We start from the raw sequence: 25,686 nt of genomic DNA, 5'->3' as shown, positions 1-25,686 counted from the left end.
GAGGACCTCAAAGGGGAAAGGATGCAGTGCCTGTCATATTCTAGTTTCTACCAGCTCTCCAATTCTAGAGGAGAAACTCTTGTTAAAGTAGAGGTCGCTGTCTCAGTCTCTGTCTTGTTAGATTTCTAGAGCAGCCTCTGTACCTTCTCATTTATGATTTGCCCCCTGTTTCTGTATTTACTAAGAAGATTAATTTGTTACTTCCCACAGCCTACAAGCTGGCTACAATGTAGTGCCCAGCTTTCCTTCCATAATACTGAATACACCATCCAACATTTAGAAGAGAATACAAGGACCCACCTGGATTGAAAGTCAAAATTTTGGAAGTACTCCTTGACTGCCCATGTGGGGTTCAGCTGCTGCTGCTTTTTCTAGTACTTCCTCAGCCCTTTTCTGGCCTAGGGGCACTTTTTTATTTGCATGTTTTATTAAATTAGAGCTTATAGCCCCCACTTCATATTTTTTCAGTAAATTTTTAGTGAATGCCTATATGGGCCAAGTGTCCAAGTTACAGCTGAAGCAGCAGGTTCCATATTTACTTTTTTTTTTTTTTTTAAGACAGAGCCTTGCTCTTGTCACCCAGGGTGGAGTGCAATGGCACGATTTTGGCTCACTGCAACCTCTGCTTTCTGGGTTCAAGCAATTCTCCTGCCTCAGCATCCCGAGTAGCTGGAATTACAGGTGCCTGCCACCACGCCTAGCAAATTTTTGTATTATTATTTTTGAGACCGAGTCTCCCTCTGTCGCCCAGGCTGGAGTGCAATGGCACTATCTCAGCTCACTGCAACCTCTGCCTTCTGAGTTCAAGCGATTCTCCTGCCTCAGCCTCCTGAGTAGCTGGGATTACAGGTGTGCGCCACTACGCCTGGCTAATTTTGTATTTTTAGTAGAGACAGGGTTTCACCACGTTGGTCAGGCTGGTCTGGAACTTCTGACCTCATGATCTGCCCGCCTCAGCCTCCAAAGTGCTGGGATTACAGGCATGAGCCACTGCGCCTGGCCAAATTTTTGTGTTTTTAGTAGAGATGGGGTTTCACCATTTTGGCCAGGCTGGTCTCAAACTCCTGACCTCAGGTGATCCACCCGCCTTGGCCTCCCAAAGTGCTAGAATTACAGGCATAAGCCACTGTGCCCAGCCCCATATTTACTTTTCATAGCCACCTTAGGACCTCTTCTGCCATGGCCATGGCTAGAATTTCACTAGCCTCTGGCACAAAGCAGTGGTGCCCAGGCATATGGCAGGGATAATGCTCTCCCAAAGTAGCAATGTCATCTCTTCTGTTCTTTCTTCTCCTCCCTCTCTAAGTCACTCAGCCCTAAACCAGGTGTGTTCCAATTTCCTCTACTGTATGTGCCTCAACCTCCTCTCAGCTCCAGAGAAGACAGGACCACCTTCCGAAGAAGGTAAGATGCTACAATTTGACCACTCATGTGGCCTGTGCTGGTCTTTAGAGTCTGGGTGCCTTGCTGATTGACTAGATAGTGAGTTAGTACAGGCATGAGATTTCTTTGCTTGAGGCTGCCCAGAGGAATCAGAGTGATACTATTATAGGTTGATTCCTAGGGATGTGAAATAATAGAACTGGAAAATGATGGAACCCAAGGCTCCTGGCACCGCAGAGTTGAGAAGGATCCTCAAGTCCAGTTGAGAAGGATCAAGTCCAGTTCCTTCTTCCTGACAGTCTCCTCTGCAACATCCCCACACCAGGCCTTAGGAGTCCAGTGTTCACTATAGCACGAATAGTGTGTTCTGTTTCTTCATTTATTCAAGTAGTGTTCCCTCCCTCCCTCCCTCCCTCCTTCCTTCCTTCCTTCCTTCCTTCCTTCCTTCCTTCCTCGCTCTGTTGCCCAGGCTGGAGTGCAGTGGCATGATCTCACTCACTGCAACCTCCACCTTCCGGGTTCAAGCAATTCTCCTGCCTCAGCCCCCAAGTAGCTGGGATTACAGGCTCCCGCCAACACGCCTGGCTAATTTTTGCATTTTTAGTAGAGACGGGCTTTCACCATGTTGGCCAGGCTTGTCTTGAACTCCTGACCTCAGGTAATCCGCTTCTACCTCCCAAAGTGCTGAGGTTACAGACATGAGCTACCGTGCCAAGCCAAGAGGTATTTCTTGAGCATCTACTGTGTGTCAGACTCCATTCGAGGTGCTGGTGAAAGAGCCAGGGATACAAAGCCCTACTCTCATAGATTGAGACAGGCAGGAAATAAGCAAATGCATACTATGTGAGAGATCCATAGGCACTATGAAAAAAATAAAACTGGGCAAAAGGATAGAGAGTGATAGAAGGAGGAGAGATACATGTTAGATAGGGTGGTCAGTGAAGGCTTCCATGTGGAAGTGGCATTTGAGCAGAGGTCTGAGTCAAGTAAAGGAAAGCCATGCAGAATCTAGGCAGGAGGAACAGCAGCTGCAGGGCTGAGAGCTGGAAGTTTTCCCTCTCGTTGAACATTTATTGAGCTTCTGCTACCTGCCAAGGGAGGCCTAGGTACTGCTGTGGATAGAGTGATTATAACAGTATGTTATTTTCCCTGGGGGGTTCCTCTATCTTAGACCTGTCTCCTGGTATAATATAAAACAGTTTAATCATCGTTCATCATTCATTCAACAAATATACCTCTGTGGGTAAGACCTAGTTCTGGCTGTTTTCCCCCTTATTATATTTGTGAAGACTCTGTGTGGTCTCCCCCACTCTCTACACCTGTTGCTCTCTTTTAGCTTTCCCAGACATCCTGCTGAGAGGGAGAGAAGCCCAGCTGAGCATTTTTATTGCTTCCAACATAGCTTGGCTACTGGTTCTCTCACTATGCTGGCTACTCCTTTCTGTAATCTCCCTGTTCAGGCATGATCTGGCCTGCAGAGAGAATAGCATGATGATTTCTGCCATGTAGCCTAAGACTATTGGCAGTCACATCACAATCATCTCTCATGCTTATGAGTGCCTGCTCCACTGCTGCTGGCAGTTCCCTTGCTTGTCAAACCAAGGGGAGCCCCACCCATCTCCTGCCTTAGACACTGAGGCTTCTTAAATCTCAGCGTGCCAGGAAGTGCAGCAGATCTCTCATACATGCAGACTGCTTCTTTCTTTTATATATCAGGAGAAAGGCAGGTGGATGTGTGTGACTGAAGGATATTTGTTTCATTATTATTATTGATTAGAGCATGCTTTGATGGACAAGCACTGAACTTGGAATTAGGAGAGCTGACCTGGCTCTGCTACCAAATTGCTGTGGGACATGCACCATCCTCACCCTCTGCTTGCCCAGGACTTGGCCCTGGGTCCACTGCCGTGGCAGGATGGATTCTTTCAGTTGACCTTCAACTGAGGTCCTGTCTTTCGATCTCTCATCCACTGACTGCTGGAATGATTAGCTGAAAACAAAGTCTTAACATCTTAACTCCCTTGGCCTTCAACTGTGGTCTCCACACATCAGTCTGTGGAGTATTGTCAGATAGTGATGGAGTTTTCTCTGGTCCATGGTGAAATGTGGAACATAAGGATAAAGTTGACTTTATTCAGGCTTTTTTGTTTGTTTGTTTTTTGAGACAGAGGCTCACTCTGTTGCCCAGGCTGGAGTTGAGCGATCTCAGCTTACTGCAACCTCCACCTCCCAGATTCAAGTGATTCTTGTGTCTCAGTCTCCTGAGTTGCTGGGACTACAAGCATGTGTCACCATGTCCAGCTGATTTTTTTATATTTTTAGTAGAGATGGGGTTTTGCCATGTTGGCCAGGCTGGTCTTGAACTCCTGGCCTCAAACAATCTACCTGTCTTGGCCTCCAAAGCGCTAGGATTACAGGTTTGAGCCACTGCGCCTGGCCTTTATTCAAATTTTAAACTCTGAGGTCAGTCCTTTTCTTTCCTTTTTTTTTGTTTTTGTTTTTGTTTTTTGTTTTGGGACAGCGTCTTGTTCTGTTGCCCAGGCTGGAGAATAGTGGTGCAATCTCGGCTCATTGCAACCTCCGCCTCCTGGGTTCAAGCAATTCTTGTGTGTCAGCTTCCTGAGTAGCTGGGACTACAGGTGCTTGCCACCACACTTGTCTAATTTTTGTATTTTTTTTTTTTTTTTTTGAGACGGAGTCTCGCTCTGTCGCCCAGGCTGGAGTGCAATGGCCGGATCTCAGCTCACTGCAAGCTCCGCCCCCCGGGTTTACACCATTCTCCTGCCTCAGCCTCCCAAGTAGCTGGGACTACAGGCACCTGCCACCTCGCCCGGCTAGTTTTTTTGTATTTTTTAGTAGAGACGGGGTTTCACCGTATTAGCCAGGATGGTCTCGATCTCCTGACCTCGTATCCGCCCGTCTCGGCCTCCCAAAGTGCTGGGATTACAGGCTTGAGCCACCGCGCCCAGCCTAATTTTTGTATTTTTAATAGAGACGGGGTTTTGCCATGTTGACCAGGCTGGTCTTGAACTCCTGACCTCAGGTGATCTACCTGCCTTGGTCTCCCAAAGTGCTGGGATTACCGGCTTGAGCCACCATGCCTGTTCTTCTTTCCTATTCTTTTGATATTAAAATATTCCTTCTTTTATGAAACCGTTTTCATAAGAAATCTAGAAATCTGCCCTCAGGATAAAGTCCCAGTTCTTTAAGTGGCATTTGCTTAAAGGTCTTTCACAGTCCAGCTGCAGATTACATCACATAGTTCCCCAGCTGCTGACACCCCACATCTATTCACTGACTGTCCAGTCACACTGAATAGAAACATGGCATGTCTTCTCATGCCTTCAGGCCTCTGAACACTTTGCTTCCTTTTTTCTTTTCTCCTGTCGCTGCCTGTTTTCTCCTCACCCTCCACAGTTCGTTTGTTTCTTTCTTTTTCTTTTTTTTTTTTTTGAGACGGAGTCTTGCTCTGTCACCCAGGCTGGAGTGCAATGGTGCGATCTTGGCTCACTGCAGGCTCCGCCCCCAGCGGGTCCACGCCATTCTCCTGCCTCGGCCTCCGGAGTAACTGGGACTACAGGGGCCCGCTACCTCGCCTGGCTAATTTTTTGTATTTTTAGTAGAGATGGGGTTTCACTGTGTTAGCCAGGATGGTCTCGATCCTGACCTCGTGATCCGCCCGCCACGGCCTCCCAAAGCTTGCTTTCTTTTTTCTGAGACGGAGTTTTGCACTTGTCACCCAGGCTGGAGTGCAATGGTGCCATCTCGGCTCACTGCAACCTCTGCCTCCCGGGTTCAAGTGATTCTCCCACCTCAGCCTCCCAAGTAGCTGGGATTACAGGCACCCGCCATCATGGCCAGCTAATTTTTGTATTTTTGTAGGGGCAGGGTTTCACTATGTTGGCCAGGCTGGTCTTGAACTCCTGACCTTAGGTGATCTACCCTTCTCAGCCTCCCAAAGTGCTGGGATTATAAGTGTGAGCCACCACACTCAGCCCACAGTTTCTTCCTCTTTGACCTTGCCTTCCCCATGCCAGGTGATCTGAGTCAGTCCCTCCTCAATATGGCGCTGATCACATGTCCTGCAATTGCCTGTCTCATTATATGTCTCTTCCCATCAGCTGCCAGTTCCTGGAGGTAGGGCCTGGGTCTCACAGCCTGTCCTAAGAGTAGTAGCCACTCAATGAACATATGTCAAATGAATGTTTTTGGGAGGTGGAGGTGGGTGGATCACCTGAGGTCAGGAGTTCGAGACCAGCCTGGCCAACATGGTGAAACCCCGTCTCTACTAAAAATACAAAAAATTAGCTGGGCATGGTGGTGGGTGCCCGTAATCCCAGCTACTTGGGAGGTTGAGGCAGGAGAATTGCTTGAACCCAGAAGGGGGAGGTAGCAGTGAGCCGAGATTGCGCCATTGCACTCCAGCATGGGCAACAGAGCGAGATTCTGTCAAAAGAAAAAAGGCAATAAAAAAGAATGAATGTTAATTTTTGAGACATATCCATGTCCTTCCTCTTGTTAACTTTAGTATTTCCTGGTAGGCTGAACCTTGCTCAAAGGAAGAGGAGCGTCTGATTTCCTTATTTCCTTCTATACTGCGTTTATCCTTGCTGCCCTGTGCAGTACTCTGCATGTAGTAGGTACTAATGTGCTGATTACCTGTTCTCCTATGTTCTCTGTGTGGCTTTTCTCTACTTGTTCCCTCCCTAGAACTCTCTGCAGTGTCTGAGCTCCTACAGCACAGGCTGCCCCAGATAAGCAGCAGCAGCCCTGAAAGCCTTGCCTTCCTGTCGGATCGCCAGTACATGGAGGGAGCTGCTCGCCAGAGACAGTACTGCATCCTGCTCCTCTTTTACTTGGCCTACATCCATGAGGACAGGTCAGTGCACAAAAGTGGTGGCTGGTGGTGGGTCTTAGGACCTTCATCAGCAGTTCAGTTCAGTATTCACAGAGGCATCCCTCCAAGCCTGATGCTGGGCACTGGGGACACAGGGATAAGTAAGAAATGGGTTGTGTCCTTGAGAGGCTCATATCTTGGAAGGGGATTAGAACAGGTGGGTAGACACTGTGCTGAGAGACAGAGGCCTAGAAAGCCAATGAGTATTCCTTGCTATCCCTTGAGGGTGGTGTTTGTGCACAGAAAAAAAAACTTCAGTTTACTTTGGTTTTAATCATTACTATCCAATTTATTACATTTTAAAAATCATGGCTAGGCATGGTGGCTCATGCCTGTAATCCCAATGCTTTGGGAGGCCAAGGTGGGCCAATCACTTGAGGTCAGGAGTTCGAGACCAGCCTGGCCAACACGGCGAAACCCTGTCTCCACAAAACATACAAAAATTAGCTGGTCGTGGTGGTCCACACCTATAATCCCAGCTACTCCAGAGGCTGAGACAGGAGAATTGCTTGAACCCAGGAGGCGGAGGTTGCAGTGAGCCAAGATCGTGCCACTGCACTCCAGCCTGGGTGACAGAGTGAGACTCCATCTCAAAAAGGATATAAAAATAAAAGGACTGTTCTTTCTTAAACTTTAAGAAATAATTTATTGGGCTGGGCGCGGTGGCTCACACCTGTAATCCCAGCACTTTGGGAGGCCGAGGCAGGTGGATCACCTGAGGTCAGGAGTTTGAGACCAGCCTGACCAACAAGGTGAAACCCCGTCTCTATTAAAAGGGCATGGTGGTGGGTGCCTATAATCCCAGCTACTTGGGAGGCTGAGGCAGGAGAATTGTTTGAACCCAGGAGGGGGAAGTTGCAGTGAGCCGAGATTGCACCATTGCACTCCAGCATGGGCAACGGAGTGATACTCTGTCTCAAAAAATAAATAAGTTAATAAATTAATAATAATAATTTATTGGCTAGGTGTGGTGGCTTACACCTGTAATCCCAGCACTTTGGGAGGCCGAGGTAGGTGGATCACCTGAGTTCAGGAGTTCAAGACCAACCTGCCCACCATGGTGAAACCCTGTGTCTACTAAAAATACAAAATTAGCCGGACGTGGTGGCGAGCACCTGTAATCCCAACTATTCAGGAGGCTGAAGCAGGAGAATCACTTGAACCCAGGAGGCAGAGGTTGCAGTGAGCTGATATTTCGCTATTGCACTCCAGCCTGGGCGACAGAGTGAGACTCAGTCTTAAAAAAAAAAAAAAATTATTGAGGTAAAATTTACACAACATAAGCTTGACCATTTTAAAGTGAACAATTCAGTGGTATTTAGTAGTAATTTAAAATGTGCAACCACCACCTTCATCTAGTTCTAGAACATTTCCATCACTGCAAAGCTGTCACTTCCATTCCTCCTCCCTCCCCAGCTCCTGGCAACCAACAATCTGTTCTGACTCTTTGGATTTACCTATTCTGAATATTTAATATAGATGGAATCATACAAAGTGTGACTTTTTGTGTCTGGCTTCTTCCACTTAGTATAACATTTTAGAAGTCCATCCAGTGAGCATAATGTTTGTATCGTGTATCAGTACTTCATTCCTTTTATGGCTGAATAATATACCTTTGTATGTATACACATAATTTGCTTTTATTCACCTATTGATGGACATTTGGGCTCTTTCCACCTTTTGGCTGTTGTGAAGAGTGCTGTTGTAAACATGTGTGTACATGTATTTGTTTGAGTAGTGTTTTTAATTCTTTTTGGGTATATTCTCAATCCTCTCACCTTGGCCTCCCGAAATGCTACCATTATAGGCATGAGCCACCACACCTGGCCTCCTGTTTGCTGTCTTTTCACTTTCTTTTCTTTCTTCTTTTCCATTCCTGTCCTTTCCCCTTTTCCCTCTCCTCCTCTCCTCTCCCTTCACCTTCCTTCCTCTTCCCTCCCCTCCTCTACTCTACCCTCCCTTTTTCCTTACCTTCTCCTTTCCCATTCCTCTTCCTTTCCTTTCGTATCTTGCTGTCTCACCAAGGCTGAAATGCAGTAGCACAATCATGGCTCACTGCAGCCTCAACCTCCTGGGCTCTAGCGATCCTCCCATCTCAGCCCCCCAAGTAGCTGGCACTGTAGGAATGCATCTCCACAAATGGCTAAATTTTTTTTTTTTTTTGTAGAGATAAGGTCTGACTACGTTGCCTAGGCTGGTCTCGAACTTCTGGCCTGAAGCAGTTCTCCCACCTCAGCCTCCCAGAGTGCTGGGACTCTAGGCATGAGCCATCACACCTGGCCCTTTTCACTTTCTTAGCGGTATCTTTTGAAGCACAAATGTTTTTAATTTTGATGACCTCTAATTTATCTATTTTTTCTTTTGTCATTTATGCTTTTGGTGTTATATCTGTTAAATACACCACTGTTTAATGATAAATATAAGAAGAGAGGGGTGGAGCAGCTGCCAAAGCAGGGCCTTCTGAACCCCAGCAGTAGCACCCTTCTCTTTAACAGTGCTGGTCCAGCTGGCAGATAGCTCACTTCCCAAGTGTGAATGAGGAGTATTTGGCCCCTAACAAGGCATTGTTCTATGCCTTGAGTCTTGCACAAGGCATAGAAAAACGTGATGTATATATATGGCAATGCTTTGTAAGTATGTATAGCACACTGTTTGTGTAAGATGTCATTAGGCTGTGGGTGTGCTAGGGCAGGACAGTGAGCTGAGGAAGGATGTGGCCAGGCAGGATAGAAGAGCCTAGTGGCCTGCCAGCTCTGCCTTTCTCACTCAGGCTTTTCTTGGTTGACAGGTTTGTCTCAGAGGCAGAATTATTTGAGGCTGTGCAAAGCTTCCTCCTGTCTCTGCAGGACCAGGGCGAGCGCCCCCCACTGGTGATCTTCAAAGCCTCCATCTATCTGCTTGCAATCTGCCAGGACAAAGACAATACACTACGTGAGGTATGGACCACAATGCCTGGGCTCCTCCTCCTCCTGTACCTCTTTACATTAGTGTTCCCTGAGAGACCATGATGATGATAGTGTATAGACAAGCACGTGGTAGAGAGAGACAAAGTGGAGGTGTTAGAGAGTGGAGAGGAGTAGGATGCAGACTCATATAGAACCTCTATAATTTACCTAATTCTTTCAGCAGTCCTGGGAGGAAGAGATTATTATTTGCATTCTACAGATAAGAAAATCAGGACTGAGGCTGGGCACGGTGGCTCATGCTTATAATCGCAGCACTTTGGGAGGCTGAGGTGGGCGGATCACCTGAGGTCCAGAGTGCAATGGTGTGATATCGGCTCACTGCAACCTCCACCTTCTGGGTTCAAGCGATTCTCCTGCCTCAGCCAGGGGTTCAAGACCAGCCTGGGCAACATAGTAAGACCTTGTCTCTACAAAAATACTAAAAATTGAAAAAAAAAACAAAACTCTTTAGTCACCTTTGGAGGATGCTATGCAACAAACTCGCGTTTTTGAAAACTGGTAACCAAAGGAAAAGAATCAAGCATTTCACCTATGTTTCCTATGTAATCTAACCCTTCAGAGTAACTGAATAGTTAATGAGGGGAAGTTTCCCCTTCTGTTTTTTTTGAGACAGAGCCTCGCTCTGTCACCCAGACTGAAGTGCAGTGGTGCGATCTCTGCTCACCACAAGCTCCGCCTCCTGGGTTCACCCCATTTTCCTGCCTCAGTCTCCCGAGTAGCTGGGACTACATGCGCCTGCCACCATGCCTGGCTAATTTTTTGTATTTTCAGTAGAGACGGGGTTTTATCGTGTTACCCAGGATGGTCTTGATCTCCTGACCTCGTGATCCGCCAGCCTCGGCCTCCCAAAGTGCTGGGATTACAGGCGTGAGCCACCGTGCCCAGCTGGGAGTTTCCTTTTATAGAAGTATTTAAGTTAATAAAGAGAGAATGACGGAACTAGAATATTATTGTTTTGTAATCCCTAATTAATTAGTGGATCTAGGCAGTGATCACCAGTGGCTGCTACTACCACAAAGAGAAAGACAACAGGACATTGTGTGCCCAGGTGTGTCTTACTTGAAAACCCATTCACTTCCACTATGCCTTTCTGTTTCCATTCAAATTAAACCAGGTCTACTCGCATCACATTTGCCTCAACAGTAATCAAAAAGAGGCAAAATTAATAGTCAATGAAGGAACAGTATCTTTAGCTTTAGGCTGAAGGGTCCACACTAAGGAACAGAAGCAGTATTCTATGACATAGGTGAGAGGTTCAGTGATGAATCAGACATGGTCCTTGATCCCAGGAGTTTATAAAGAATCTGGAGAGAGAAAACTTGTCCACACACAACCACCATGAAAGTGATCCAATAGCCTGACTAACAATGATCTGAGTCCCAGCAATCCACTTTCTTTGATCAACTGTTACCAGAAGGAGATACCAATACCTCAGAGCTCTTTGCTCCTGTACCAACCAGAGGTGGTACTAAGGAATGAGCCTTAGGAGTCAGTCAGGTCTGAGCTGGAGTCCTGTCTCCCCCTCAGTTAACTGTGTGACCTACAGAAAGTTACTTGAACTTCAGTCTTGATTTTTTTTTTCAGAATACTAATAATTTTCATGACCTGAGAAGCCTTTGCTTCTAAACGAAAAGTTCTCTAACAATTGAACAACCAAGAGTCTTGTCTTGTTGCCCAGGCTGGAGTTCAGTGGCACCATCTCGGCTCACTGCAACCTCCGCCTCCCGGGTTCAAGCAATTCTCCTGCCTCAGCCTTCTGAGTAGCTGGGATTACAGTGGGATTACAGGCATGTGCCACTATGCCCAGCTAATTGTTGTATTTTTAGTAGAGACGGGTTTTCACCATGTTGGTCAGGCTGGTCTCGAACTCCTGACCTCAGGCGATCCACGTGCCTTAGCCTTTCAAAGTGCTGGGATTACAGGCATGAGCCACCGCGCCCGGCCAGAAAATTTTTAAAAATTGGCCAGGCATGGTGGTGCGCACCTGTGGTCCCAGCTAGTGGGAAGGCTGAGGCGGGAGGATTACTTGTGCCCAAGAGGTCGAGGCTGCAGTGAGCCATGTTCATGCCACTGCACTCCAGCCTGGGTGACAAGAGTAGAACCTTGTCTCAAAAAATAAGATAAAATTTAATGTAAATATATAAAGGGCAACATACAATCACAGCTTGATTTTTCTAGTCAATTTTATTTTGATATAATTTCACCTTACAAAAAATTACAAGAATAGTTCAAAGACATCAGCCAGATTCACCAATGTTTATTTTTATTTCATTTGCATTCTCTTTTCCTATCCCCACCCCCATATTCTTTTTTTTCTGAACCACTTGAAAATAATTTTCAGATAGTCATTTTATTCATAAATCCTTCAATGTGTATTTCCTAAGAATTAGGACTTTCTCTTTTACATAATCAGAGTACAGTGATCAAAATCAAGAAATTTAATATTGTATATAATACTATGTAATCCATAGTAGTCAGTAGTCAAATTTCACTATTTATACCAAAATGTTCAATTTTTTTTTTTTTTTTATGAGACGGAGTCTTATTCTGTCACCAGGCTAGAGTGCAGTGGTGTGATCTCAGCTCACTGCAACCTCCACCTCTCAGGTTCAAGTGATTCTCCTGCCTCAGCCTCCTGAGTAGCTGGGATTACAGGCGCCTGCCACCACGCCCAGCTAATTTTTTATATTTTTAGTAGATATGGGGTTTCACCATGTTGACCAGGCTGGTCTTGAACTCCTGATCTCAGGTGATCCACCCGCCTTGGCCTCCCAAAGTGCTGGGATTACAGGCGTGAACCACCGCGCCTGGCCTGAAATGTTCTTTATAGCTATTCATTTTCTAGTCCAAGATTCAATATAGATTTATACATTACATTAGGTTGTCATGGTCCCACTTTAGTTTTTGTTTTTTTTTTTTTTGGTCTTTGAACAGCTTCTTAGCTTTTTTGTTTTACGACTTCATGACATTGACATGTTTTAAAATTACAGAACAGTTATTTTGTAGACCGTTCCTCACTTTAGATTTTTCTGATATGTCTTCATAATTAGGTTTAGGTTGTACATTTTTTACAAGAATACCACACAAGTAATGTTGTGTCTTCAGGAGGCATATGATGATGGTTTTTCCCATTATTGGTACTGTTTTTGGTGATTACTTGATGTGTTAGATTTCTTCAGTATAAAGTTACTATTTTTTGGCCACATGCAGTGATTCATGCCTGTAATCCCAGCACTTTGGGAGGCCAGGGTGAGAGGATTGCTTGAGGCCAGGTGTTCGAGACCAGCATGGGCAACAAAGGGAGAGCCTTTCTCTACACACACAAAAAAATTAAGTTACCATTTATCTCCTTGTAACTAATAAGTATCTAGTAGGAAGATACTTTGAGGCTATGTATATATTCTGCTCCTCATCAAACTTTCTCCTAGTTTTAGTATCCATTGATGATTGCGGGCTGAATGAAGATTACAAAACAGTGATTTTTCTGATACAATTTCTTTTATATACACACACACACACACACACACACACACACATACATTTGTTTTTTAGAGAGTTTTTAGAGAGTTTTGCCCTGTTGCCCAAGCTGGAGTGCAGTGGTGCAATCTCGGCTTACTGCAACCTCTGCCTCAGGTTCAAGCAATTATCCTGCCTCAGCACCCCCAGGTAGCTGGGATTATAGGTGCCTGCCACCATGCCTGGCTAATTTTTGTGTTTTTAGTAGAGACGGGTTCACCATGTTGGCCAGGCTGGTCTCAAACTCCTGACCTCGTGATCCACTCGCCTCGGCCTCCCAAAGTGCTGGGATTACAGGCGTGAGCCACCATGCCTGGCTTACAATTCCCTCTATATTTTTTAATTGGAATTCTACTGTATGGATGTTTTCTTTCTTTTTATTTATTTATTCATTTTACTCAATATTATTATTATTTTTCGAGACAGGGTCTTACTTTGTCACCCAGACTGGAGTGCAGTGGTGTGATCACAACTCCCTGAAGCCTTGACCTCCTGAGCTCAAGCAATACTCCCACCTCAGCTTCCTGAGTAGCTGGTACCACAGGCATGCACCACCATGCCTGGTTAATTTTTTTTTTTTCTGTAGAGATGGGCTGGTCTCAAACTCCTGGACTCAGGCAATCCCCCTGCCTTCGCCTCCCAAAGTGCTAGGATTATAGGTGTGAGCCGCTGCTCCTCTTTCCAGTATTATTTTTGAGAATTACTCATGTAGATTCATGTTGCCCTAGTTCATCAGGAAGTTGTTCTGATTAGAGTGAAAAGAAAGGTTAGGAGGGAGGTGAAAGAGAGTTTAGAAGGCCAGACAGGGACCATCAAGCTACTGGAGGCAGGGAAGCTCTTTGTTCTGGGCAGGTGGTAGAGCTAAAGAGGTGTGGGTAGAGGGGCACCCTCCATGGTCACTGAGGTCCTTGGTGAGGAATGGGACTGCCTAGGTGGGGTGGGACACCTTCAGGAGGCTTGTGCATGTCTTCCCCACAAAATTTGCCTGCTAGGTCCCAGGCCTTTCCTTTGCTTCTGTCTCTGATGTTACCTTCTCTATGTGGTATCTTCTATGAGAAGGCTTCCTTGGTGCCATTTACCTGTGAATGCCCTTTGTGTAGAAGCAGGGTAACCTTGTATACCTGCATTGTGCAGAAAGGCAGGACTCTTGGGTTCACATTCTGGTTCTGTTGCTAATGTTCTGGGCCCCTGGAGAGATCTACTTCCCTTTCTGGGCCTTGGGCAGAGTTATCTCTGAGATCTTTTCTGATTCTCATGGTCTTTGAGCCTTTGTGGAAGCAGTGGAGGAGATACACACTGATGTGTGTTGAGGTATGTGTCTGAGGATCCCCAGTAGCCGGAGTGTGGGTGATTCTGTGGGGACGCATATTTCAGAGTGTCAGGCCCTACTTATGCCTAGAAGCTCTTCCTTTTCAGCATCTTCATTCCAGTTTGATCAGCATTTCCTAAGCTGTTGAACACAACTCTATGCCCATGATTTTTTATTTGCTTCTCAACATTTCAGCAGCTCAACCAATGTGGATTGACCACTTGACATGAGCTAGGTAGCATGTGGGGCCCTGTCAGGTCTGAAATGAATCAGACAAGTTCCTTGCCCTCAGAGAACACAAGTTTGTCAGGAGAGACAAAAAGATCTCCTGTGGGGCAGGCAGCTACAGTAATGATGCTCTCCTGGAGCTGGAGGACTGGCCAAGAAGCAGCAAAGCACAAGGGGAAAGATTGTGTCTGATTATATAGCATCAGGAGAGGCTTTTTGGAGGAGATGGAGGAGGTGAAGGGAGAACCTTGAAACTGAGAGCAGAGTATGATTTAATGTACAGAAGTGGGAAGATGCCCAATCTATCCATTCAAGGAAGGAAGCCTAGCTTAATGTGCCTTAGCTAAGTCATATGGGAGGTAGAATAGAGAGGAGCTGAAAAGGTAGACTTAAGTCTTTATTAAAATGTTTGAAAATGAAATTAGGCCAGGCGTAGTTGCTCATGCCTGTAATCCTAGCACTTTGAGAGGCCGAGGCAGGCGGATTGATTGAGCTTAGGAGTTTGAGACCAGCCTGGGCAACGTGGTGAAACCCTGTCTCTACTAAAATACAAAAAATTAGCCGGGCATGGCAGCATGTGCCTGTAGTCCCAGCTACTTGGGAGGCTGAGGCAGGAGAATTGCTTGAACCCGGGAGGCAGAGGTTGCAGTGAGCTGTGAGCTGAAATTGTGGCACTGCATTCCAGCATGGGTGACATAGTGAGACTCTGTCTCCAAAAAAAAAAAAAAAAAGAAAGAAAGAAAATGAAATTAAGGGAACAGTTCCATTTACAATAGCATCAAGACATTAAATACTTGGGAATATAACTTAACAAAGTATAAGGACTTTGTATTAGTTCTCGCATTGTTATAAAGAACTACTAGAGACTGAGTAATTTATAAAGAAAAGAGATTTATGTGACTCACAGTTTCACAGGCTGTACAGGAAGCATGGCTGAGGAGGTCTCAGGAATCTTAATCATGGCAGAAGGCAAAGGGGAAGCCGCCACATGTTATATGGCTGGAGAAGGAGGAAGAGAGTGAAGGGGGAGGTGCTACAACCTTTAAAACAACCAGATCTCATGAGAATTCACTCAGTATTATAAGAGCAGCAAGGGGGAAGTCCACCCCTATGATCCAGTCACCTCCCACCAGGCTCTTCCTCCAACATTGAGGATTATAATTTGGACATGAGATTTGGGCAGGGACACAAATCCAAATCATATAAACTTATATAGTGAAAATTTCAAAACATTACTGTTTTTCTCTAGTTTTTTTTTTTTTTTCATTAAAAATCTAAATTAACAGACTGCATTCATGAATTGGAAGACTTAATAGTGTTAAGATGGCAATGCTCTCCAAATTGATCAATAGATTTAATGCAATCTGTATCAAAATCCCAGCTGTACTTTTTTGCAAAAATGAACAAGCTGAACCTAAAATTCATATGGAAATGCAAAATAATCAAAACAATCTTGAAAAAGAAGAACAAAGTTGGAAGACTCATACCTTTTTTATTTTGGAACTTGCCAAAAAACTATAGTAATCAGGATAGTGTGGTACTGACATGGGGTAGACATATAGATCAGTGGAATAGAATTGAGAGTCCAGAAATAAACCCATATATTTATGGTCAATTTTTGATGAGGATGCCAAGATAATTCAATGGGGGAAGATGTGTCTTTTCAGAAAATTTCCAGGAACAACTAGACACATATATGCAAAAGAATGAAGTTGGACTCTTAACTCATACTGTACACAAAAATGAACTCACAATGAATGAAAGACCTAAATGAGCCAAAACTGTAAAACTCATATAATAGCATACTAAGGAATTTTTTTTTTTTTTTTTTTTTTTGAGAAAGAGTTTCACTCTTGTTGCCCAGGCTGGAGTGCAATGGTGCAATCTTGTCTCACCGCAACCTCCGCCTCCTGGGTTCAAGCGATTCTCCTGCCTCAGCCTCCCAAGTAGCTGGGATTACAGGCATGTGCCAATATGCCCTGCTAATTTTGTATTTTTAGTAGAGATGGGGTTTCTCCATGTTGGCCAGGCTGGTCTCAAGCTCCCGACTTCAGGTGATCTGCCCACCTCAGCCTCCCAAAGTGCTGGGATTACAGGCATGAGTCCCCGTGCCCAGCCTCATACTAAGAAATTTGAACATTGTTATATGTGCAATGGGAAGAGGCAGGTTTGTGAGAAGTAAGAAATTATTCAACAAGGGAGGGCATGGTGGCTCACACCTGTAATCCCAGCACTTTAGGAGGCCAAGGCGGGTGGATCACCTGAGGTCAGGGTTCGAAATGAGCCTGACCAACATGGAGAAACTCCATCTCTACTAAAAATACAAAATTAGCTGGGCATGGTGGCACATGCCTGTAATCCCAGCTACTCAGGAGGCTGAGGCAGGAGAATCACTTGAACCCGGGAGGCAGAGATTGCAGTGAGCCGAGATCATGCCATTGCACTCCAGCGTGGGCAACAAGAGCGAAACTCTGTCTCAAAAAAAAAAAAAAGAAAGAAATTATTCAACATATCTCCCCTTCACCCCTTCTGTGCCAGGCCGTATACCAAGTGCACAGATTAATCTGTCACAGTCCTACCCTCAAGCAACTTTCAGTCTAGTGTGGGAGGTAGACATGCACACTGACAATTACAACCCACTGTGGCACCATCATCAAGCTGGGTTTCTTGACCTCAGCACTATTAACCTTTTGCACAGATCATTCTTCTTTTGGGATAGGCTTTCCTGGCATTGTAGGATATTTAGCAGCATCCCCACTCTCTCCCCACTAGATCCCAATAGCATTCCCCCAATCAAGGTGGTAAAAAATGTCTCCAGACTTTGCCAAATGTCCCATGGGAGCAAAATGACCCCTAGTTGAGAACTTCTGTTATAAGGTAAGTACAGTGGTATTTGCTCACTAGAGTGCCTTGGGATGAGCTAGCCAAGGTGTCCTAGAATACTGAGATGCCAGTACATTTTTCCTAGTCATCTCTTGGCCATGTTGGGGTCTCTTGGGTCCTCTGCAAGGTGTATTTACCTCCTTTCTTTGTTTTGCCTCTAGACTATGGTCATTGCAATCAGAAAATTCCTAGAAGGCATCCCAGACCTGCAGCTAGTCTATACCCACCATCCGCTCCTGCTCAGGTTCTTTCTGTTGTATCCAGAGCTCATGAGTAGGTATGGGCACCATGTCCTGGAACTTTGGTTCTCCTGGGAAGATAGCAGCTGTGAGGAACTGGATGATGTCACCTCTGCTGGGCAGCCCGCCCTTCCTACCAGCTTAGCAGTCCTGTTCCAGTTGCTCAGAAGCATCCCCAGCATCCTGCTCATCTTGCTGGTAGGCAACCACTCATTCATTTCTACATTCAGAAATGGTGGGCCTTCTCTCTCTGAGAGCCAGTTTAGTGACATCAGGAGGCACCCACATCTGCTTCAGCCCACCTCTGGACTTATCACTGTCTGCATGTGAGTTGGGCAGGGGGTCTTTTCTACTTGTAGGTGCCTGGTTTCTATAAATTCATACTCTTTCCTAAGACTAATGGAAGTCTACCAACTGAGACATGTGTGCCTCTCTTCCCCCCAGGGGATGACACTATAAAATGCAGATCTTAGTACTATCCCCTCTCACCTCCCTGTCATCTCTCAAGCAGATTCTGCTGACACAACGTTTAATGTTAAAGGAAGCCCATGAGGCATGTAGATGGAGATTTCTGATGGCAGAGGGACTCCTCCTCTTTTTTGCCATGACTCACATGATAATATTATATGTGCATTACTTGCTCAGGCATACCTAGAATTGTCAGATGCCCCAATACTTTTTTTTCTGGAGACAGAGTCTCACCCTATTGCTCAGGGTGAAGTGCAGTGGCATGATCTGGGCTCACTGCAACCTCCACCTCCTGGGTTCACACAGTTCTTCTACCTCAGCCTCCTGAGTAGCTGGGACTACAGGCAGACACCACCACACCCAGCTAATTTTTTTTTTTTTTTTGTATTTTAGTGGAGATGGGGTTTCACTGTGTTGCCCAGGCTGTCAGTACTTTTTAATGAAGTACATTACTGAAATTTCCAGCAGGAGTTAGATGGGTTAATTAGATTAGATAAGGTAAACTGCCTAGTGGCTGGCTTTAACTCAACTTTTTTACCTGCTACTCAAGAAAGCACATTGAACAACAAATTAGATACCAAGGAGAGTAGCAGGGAACAGAACTAAGATACTAGGTTTTCTTCACCAGATGAAATATTTGGGGTCAGTTCCTCACACATAGTAGGTACTTATAAATTATGACCCATTGAATTATGGGTCTGGACAGATCTAAGTCTGCCTAGGGATAGTAGTGACAATACAGTCGTGCATCACTTAATGATAGGGATACATTTTTAGAAACACGGTATTAGGTGATTTTGTCGTTGTGCCAACATCATGGAGTATACTTACATCTAAATGGTCTAGCCTACTACATTTAGGTACATGGGATGACCTGTTACTCCTAGGCTGTAATCCTGTAGAACACGTTACTGTACTGAATATTGTAGACAAATGTAACACAGTGGCATTTGTATATCCAAACGTTAGAAAAGATATAACATGACTATGTCTTATTTTTTTCTTTCTTTTTTTTTTTTTTTTTCTTGCTCTGTTGCCCAGGCTGGAGTGCAGTGGCAGGATCATGGCTCACTGCAGCGTCAATCTCCTGGTTTCAAGTGATCCTCCTGCCTCAGCCTCCCAAGTAATGAGAATTGACTGGGTGCTGCAGCTCATGCCTATAATCCTAGTACTTTGGGAGGCCGAGCCGGGTGAATCACCTGAGGCCAGGAGTTCAAGACCAAGTAGCTGGAACTATAGGCATGTGCTACTGTGTCTGGCTAACTTTTATATTTTTTGTAGAAACAGTTGTCATGTTGCCCAAGCTGGTCTCAAATTCCTGGCCTCCAGTGATCCTCCCACCATGGCCTCCCAAAGTGTTGGGATTGTAGGCATAAATGATTATGCCTGCCATTTTTTTCTTTTTAAATACATGAAACATAGGCTTAGAGAGTTTTGCCCATGGTCACAAGAGTTGGGAATCAAAATATTAAAACCCAGATTTTGACTCCCTATCTATCAGTTGTTCTGTCTGAGGCTCTCTTTTTACTCAGTCTATTTATTCTCCCTGGGTTGTCTCATTCACACCCATGGCTTTGTTTGCCTCCTGCCTGTATAGTGATGACTCAAATCTCTGCACCACCCCTGACCTCTCTCCTGAGCTCAGACCCATGAAGTCTACCATCTGTTTGACATTTCTGCCTAAAATGGAGCTCATTATCTCCTCTCCCAAATTCCCTTTTTCAGCCCGGGTCTTCCTAGAATGGAGGTCCCTCACTAACTGAAAGCTGTGCTAGGCCGCTAACTTCATGGGATGTAAATATTAAAAGAAGCAAACCAAACAGAAATTGAATCTCAGGAGACCAAATACTTAGAGTCTACATCCCAGGGAAGCTGGAGTGGATGCCCCACCATTTATCCTGGTGACCCAGTCCTTGTCCTTGAATGTGTACCATCCTCATTACCTCTCCTTTCTGGAGGTGGTGGAGGTCAGGGCAGAGAGGAGTCTTGTGCTTCACTTGGCATAGAGCTTAACAGAAAGGAGCTGCCTTCAAGACGGGTTGTTGCATAGAGGATTAGGAAGGTAGAGGCTAATCTGAACTTCAGTTTCTTCCCACAGAAAATGGAGAAAGCATGAGGGTAGATGAGATAGTATGGAGGAACACTCTTGGTTTGCTTCGCATAGTGGGCTGTCATTTACTAATCATTGACTCTGCCTCTGAACCAGATAAAGTTCATCTCAGCGAAGCTAATTGAATTGCCCAAGGTCATATAGTTAATAAGGGTCATGGCTATGACTGGAGCCCAAAGTGAGTAAGTTTTCCACTAACTTAGACCCTAGAGACATCAATGGTAAAAAAGAACAGCAGGGAGACCGGGCATGGTGGCTCACGCCTGTAATCCCAGCACTTTGGGAGGCTGAGGCGGGTGGATCACAAGGTCAGGAGTTAGAGACCAGCCTGGTCAACAACATACAATTTAGTAGCCCATCTCTACTAAAAATACAAAAAATTAGCCGGGCATGGTGCTGGGCGCCTGTAGTCCCAGCCACTCGGGAGGCTGAGGCAGAAGAATCGCTTGAACCAGGGTGGCGGAGGTTGCCATGAGCCAAGATCGAACCACTGCACTCCAGCCTGGGCAACAGAGCTAGACTTCATCTCAAAAAAAAAAAAAGAACAGCAAGGAACAACTTTATTGTCTGTTCATATATATAATTCTTACCATTTCTCCCCAGCTTCTAGTCACAGGAAGGAAAAGGAGTCTAAAAATGTGTGTTGATAACCAATTTCTGTTTTTGATATGGGTAATGAACAGCTGAAAACAAAGCTGTTAATTGCCACTCTTATCAATGGGTGGTCTTTCATGTAGCTTGTTTAGATGTGAAGGGACAATGACATCACAGAAACTCTGTTTGTTTCCTCCTTGGCCAAGTTACCCTGGTCTATCTAATCCCAGAGAGTTCTGGACAGCAGAGACTACAGATTGGGTCATGGTTTTGCCCAGAGCCTTCCCACTGATCCATATGGTGGGGTCTACACATTCCTCTTCCTTCAGCATTCACCAGAGCCACCCAAAGCTGAGTAGCCCCTTCCTTTTATACCTTTAACATTCATTAACTCAGACTTCTGAGGGACCAGCTCTGTGGCAGTGGGGCAGTGATGTGTTGGTGAAGGTGCAAGACCAGGAAACTGGTTTGACTCTGGGCTCTGTGACCTTGCGCAAGTCATGCTCCTCCTTTCCCACCGGGCTTCAGCCTAATACTCTGTAAAGGAAAGGTATTGGAAAAAATTATCCAGATTCTCTCTGGCCCTCCCATTCTGTGACCCTTTCTTTCCAGAGATGTTTTCTGAGTCCCTGCAAGGTGACAAAGATGAAGTAGACCTCATTCCTTCCCTTCATTAACTCACAGTGTAGTATAATTTACAACTTTATTACTTTTTTTATATGTAAACTGATTAACCTGCCCCAGTTTTCTCATTTGAAAAATTGGGGTGACACCTATATGGAAGAGTTATTGTAGAGGTATAAATAATGTATAAACAAATATACAGCTACTATATAAACACAACATAGTATCTGACACTATTAGGCCCTGAGTGGTTGTTGATATATAGTTGTTTTTCCAGCAACTGTGGAGGTTTCTAAGAGCCAAACTTAGACATCCCTGTGACCCCATCCCCTCCTTCTGCTCAGTGATCAGCACACCTGGGTTTGTCTGGCCAGATGCATTGTAGCCGTATCTCTCTGTGTGTCAGGAGCTGCCCTCCCTGGAGAGAGAGTCCGTGTGACCTTGGATTCATAACCCTCAGACCTAACTAGCCCAGCACATTAGCCTGTCCAAAGGAATTGGCTTCTTTGAGCTAGTAGGAGCCAGCAGCTATCAGTAGGGTAGCCTCTGGTGCAGCTTCTGACTGGCTTTGTCTTTAACATATACTCATTAAAATAACTCTGAAAGCAAAATAAAAAGCAATTTCCTTTCCCATCTTCCAAGCCTAAGGGGCAGAGATAGTCAGATGCCTTGGTAGAGAGGGGCCTGATCTGGTCCTCACTTCCCTTACTGTGCATTGAATCTGTCCTAATTTATCCTCTCCCTGCCCAGTGACATCATCTCTCTCTCCTTCTTTTCTTCTTTAAGGCACACTCAGGTTCCCTGTCTTAAAAACAACCCTAATCCTTCCATTTGACCCTAATCCTTCCATTTGGAAGAGGGAGGCATCCTGGAAAATAGAGCTTTGGGCTTGGAGTTAGGAAATCTGCATTCAAATTCTGTCTGTGCCACTGGCTTATATGACCTTTAGCAAGTCATGTAATCTCTCTAAGCCTCTGTTTTCTCCTGTTTGGGATGGATTTAATAGGATGAACCTATTCTTTTTCTTTTTCTTTTTTTCTTGAGACAGATTCTTGCTCTGTCACCCAGGCTGGAGTGCAGTGGTGCGATCTTGGCTCACTGCAAGCTCCGCCTCACGGGTTCATGCCATTCTGCCTCAGCCTCCCGAGTAGCTGGGATTACAGGTGCCCGCCACCACACCTGGCTAATTTTTTGTGTTTTTAGTAGAGATGGGGTTTCACCATGTTAGCCAGGATGGTCTCGATCTCCTGACCTCGTGATCTGCCCGCCTCAGCTTCCCAAAGTGCTAGGATTACAGACGTGAGCCACCACGCCTGGCCTAGGATGATCCTGTTCTAAGGGATGGTTGTGACGTGTCAGTGCACCTAGAAGAGCCTTTGGTACATAATAGGTGCTGAGTAAGTGACAGATTACCCAGTTTTTGTGACACTCTAATTCTGGGCTCTTTTCCTGCCCCTCTATTCTGCATTGTCACTTTTCCCCAACTGCAATACCCTCTGATCTCTCGCTTTCTTCTCTCCTGCTCAGGACCTCATCTATTCCAGCCCAGTGGACACAGCTCACAAGGTACTGATTAGCCTGAGGACCTTCCTGAGGAGGAATGAGGATATACAAGTGGGTGGTCTTATCCGAGGCCACTTCCTGCTGATCCTGCAGCGTCTGCTAGTGGAGCATGGGGCCTCCCCTTCAGAAGGTCAGTCTGCAGGTGCTGTGGGCACACTTCGACCTGAAAGCCAGTCGAGAATGGGCATCTCTACCCTTGTTAGGTCTGCTCCAGGAGAGAGAATCAGGGTTTTATCTGAAAAAGAAAGGCCACTGTGGCATCAAGCTAAACTTCACCTCCTTTTTCTCACCGCAGAGTGGGTGTACATCATGCTTGGTTTGCTGTGTGTGTGTTTAACATGAGTGGATGTGTTTGATGTGTGCGTGCATATCCCCACCCTGTGCAGCATGTGCTCAGACTTGTTTGTCACAAGCATGGCAGCCCCCGTGGGAAGAAGAAAGTGGGAAATCTGAAGGAGGCTGGAGGCAGCAGAAGTCCACAGGGGCTGGGAAGGGAGGTGGCTCTGTGATGTGTTGGAAGCTCCCAGTGAGATCTGGGGGAATAGTTTCCAAATCTGGCATGGTACTCACTGGAGTCAAGGAAGCTTGATGTTTGGTACAGTATGGAGACACTGAAAATGGGATTGGTTTATTTTATTGTATTTATTTATTTTATATTTTATATATTTTATTTTATTATTATTTTATTTTTGAGATAGAGTCTCACTCTGTCACCCATGCTGGAGTGCAATGGCAAAATCTCTGCTCACTGCAACCTCCACTTCCCGGGTTCAAGCAATTCTTGTGCCTCAGCCGCCCAAGTAGCTGGGACTTACAGGCGTGTGCCACCACACCTAGCTAATTATTTTTTTATATTTTCAGGACAGACGGGGTTTCACCATGTTGCCCAGGGTGGTCTCAAACCCCTGAGCTCAAGTGATCTGCCCGCCTCAGCCTCCCAAAGTGCTTGGATTACAGGGGTGAGTGACTGCGCCCGGCTCAATTTTTTTCTATTTTTAGAGAAGCTGAATTTTTAAAATAATTTTTTTCTTTTTGAGACAGGGTCTCACTCTGTTGTTCAGGTTGGAGTGCAGTGGCATGATCTCGGCTCACTGCAACCTTCACCTCCCGGGTTCAAGTGATTCTTCTGCCTCAGCCTCCCTCGTAGCTGGGATTACAGGCATGCACCACTGGGCCTGGCTAATTTTTTGTATTTTTAGTAGAGGTGGGGTTTCACTATATTGGCCAGGCTGCCCTTGAACTCCTGACCTCAAGTAATCCGCCTGCCTCAGCCTCCCAAAGTGCTGGGATTACAGGTATGAGCTACCACACTCGGCCTAAAATTATATTCTTTTTTTTTTTTTTTTTTTTTTTTTTTTTTTTTGAGACGGAGTCTTCCTCTGTCGCCCAGGCTGGAGTGCAGTGGCCGGATCTCAGCTCACTGCAAGCTCCACCTCCCGGGTTCACTCCATTCTCCTGCCTCAGCCTCCTGAGTAGCTGGGACTACAGGCGCCTGCCACCATGCCCGGCTAGTTTTTTGTACTTTTTAGTAGAGACGGGGTTTCACCGTGTTAGCCAGGATGGTCTCGATCTCCTGACCTCATGATCCGCCCGTCTCGGCCTCCCAAAGTGCTGGGATTACAGGCTTGAGCCACCGCGCCCGGCCTTTTTTTTCGAGACGGAGTCTCGCTCTGTCGCCCCCAGGCTGAAGTACAGTGGCGCGATCTCGGCTCACTGCAAGCTCCGCCTCCTGGGTTTATGCCATTCTCCTGCCTCAGCCTCCCAAGTAGCTGGGACCACAGGCGCCCGCCATCTCGCCCGGCTAGTTTTTTGTATTTTTTAATAGAGACGGGGTTTCACCGTGTAGGCCAGGATGGTCTCGATCTCCTGACCTTGTGATCCACCTGTCTCAGCCTCCCAAAAGGCTGGGATTACAGGCTTGAGCCACCGCGCCCGGCCCTAAAATTACATTTCTAAGCAAAGCGAGAGGCAATCTGTGGCTGCCTGACAGAGGACTGAGGGTTTGGAAGTAGATTTAAGGGTATCAAGAGGAGATGAGTTATTTCTTTTCAGGGAAGGACAAGCCATGTTTAACTGATAATACTGGTTAAGAACCTTAAGATTTAGTGGAAACATAGTGGGAAGGCCATGGGCATTGGATTCAGATTTGGGATTTGGGTCTATTTGAGCCATAGACGGTGACTTTTTTTTTTTTTTTTTTTTTTTTTTTTTTTGAGACGGAGTCTGGCTCTGCCGCCCAGGCTGGAGTGCAGTGGCCGGATCTCAGCTCACTGCAAGCTCCGCCTCCCGGGTTCACGCCATTCTCCTGCCTCAGCCTCCCGAGTAGCTGGGACTACAGGCGCCCACCACCTCGCCCGGCTAATTTTTTTGTATTTTTTAGTAGAGACGGGGTTTCACCGTGTTAGCCAGGATGGTCTTGATCTCCTGACCTCGTGATCCGCCCATCTCGGCCTCCCAAAGTGCTGGGATTACAGGCTTGAGCCACCGCGCCCGGCCTAGACGGTGACTTATAAACAACAGAAATGTATTTCTCCCAGTTTTGGGGGCTGGGAAATCCAAAATCAAGGTGCTGAAAGATTCAGTGTCTGGTGAAGGCCCACTTCCTGGTTCATAAATGGCTGCCTGCCTGCCTGCCTGCCTGCCTGCCTTCCTTCCTTCCTTCCTTCCTTCCTTCCTTCTTCCTTCCTTCCTTCTTCCTTCCTTCCTCCCTCCCTCCTTCCTTCCTTCCTTCCTTCCTTCTTCCTCCTTTTTCTTCTTCTTCTTCTTCTCTTCTTTTCTTCTTCTCCTCTTGTTCTTCTTCCTCTTTTCCTCCTCCTTCCTTTCCTTCTCCTCTCCCTCCTCCTCCTCCTTTCTTCCTCCTTCTCTTCCCCTGCCCCCCACAGCCTTGACCTCCTAGGCTCAAACAA

General features: G+C 45.9%; 1 protein-coding gene across 1 annotated transcript in view; it reads left to right on the top strand.

Moving 5' to 3' along the window:
* Positions 1 to 25,686, top strand: part of MEI1 (meiotic double-stranded break formation protein 1) — a 101,979-nt gene that overhangs the window by 56,657 nt on the left and 19,636 nt on the right. Inside the window, exons 17-21 of the mRNA XM_033233794.1 lie at positions 1,307 to 1,404; positions 6,094 to 6,262; positions 9,069 to 9,216; positions 17,344 to 17,619; positions 22,745 to 22,910. Coding sequence (XP_033089685.1) covers positions 1,307 to 1,404; positions 6,094 to 6,262; positions 9,069 to 9,216; positions 17,344 to 17,619; positions 22,745 to 22,910 — 857 coding nt within the window. The remainder of the gene's footprint in view (positions 1 to 1,306; positions 1,405 to 6,093; positions 6,263 to 9,068; positions 9,217 to 17,343; positions 17,620 to 22,744; positions 22,911 to 25,686) is intronic.

Source organism: Trachypithecus francoisi, unplaced genomic scaffold, assembly GCF_009764315.1.
Source record: "Trachypithecus francoisi isolate TF-2019V2 unplaced genomic scaffold, Tfra_2.0 Lachesis_group14, whole genome shotgun sequence".
Taxonomy (NCBI): Eukaryota; Metazoa; Chordata; class Mammalia; order Primates; family Cercopithecidae; genus Trachypithecus; species Trachypithecus francoisi.
The sequence above is the reverse complement of the archived record's forward strand: the minus strand, read 5'-3'. Positions and strand labels throughout refer to the sequence as shown.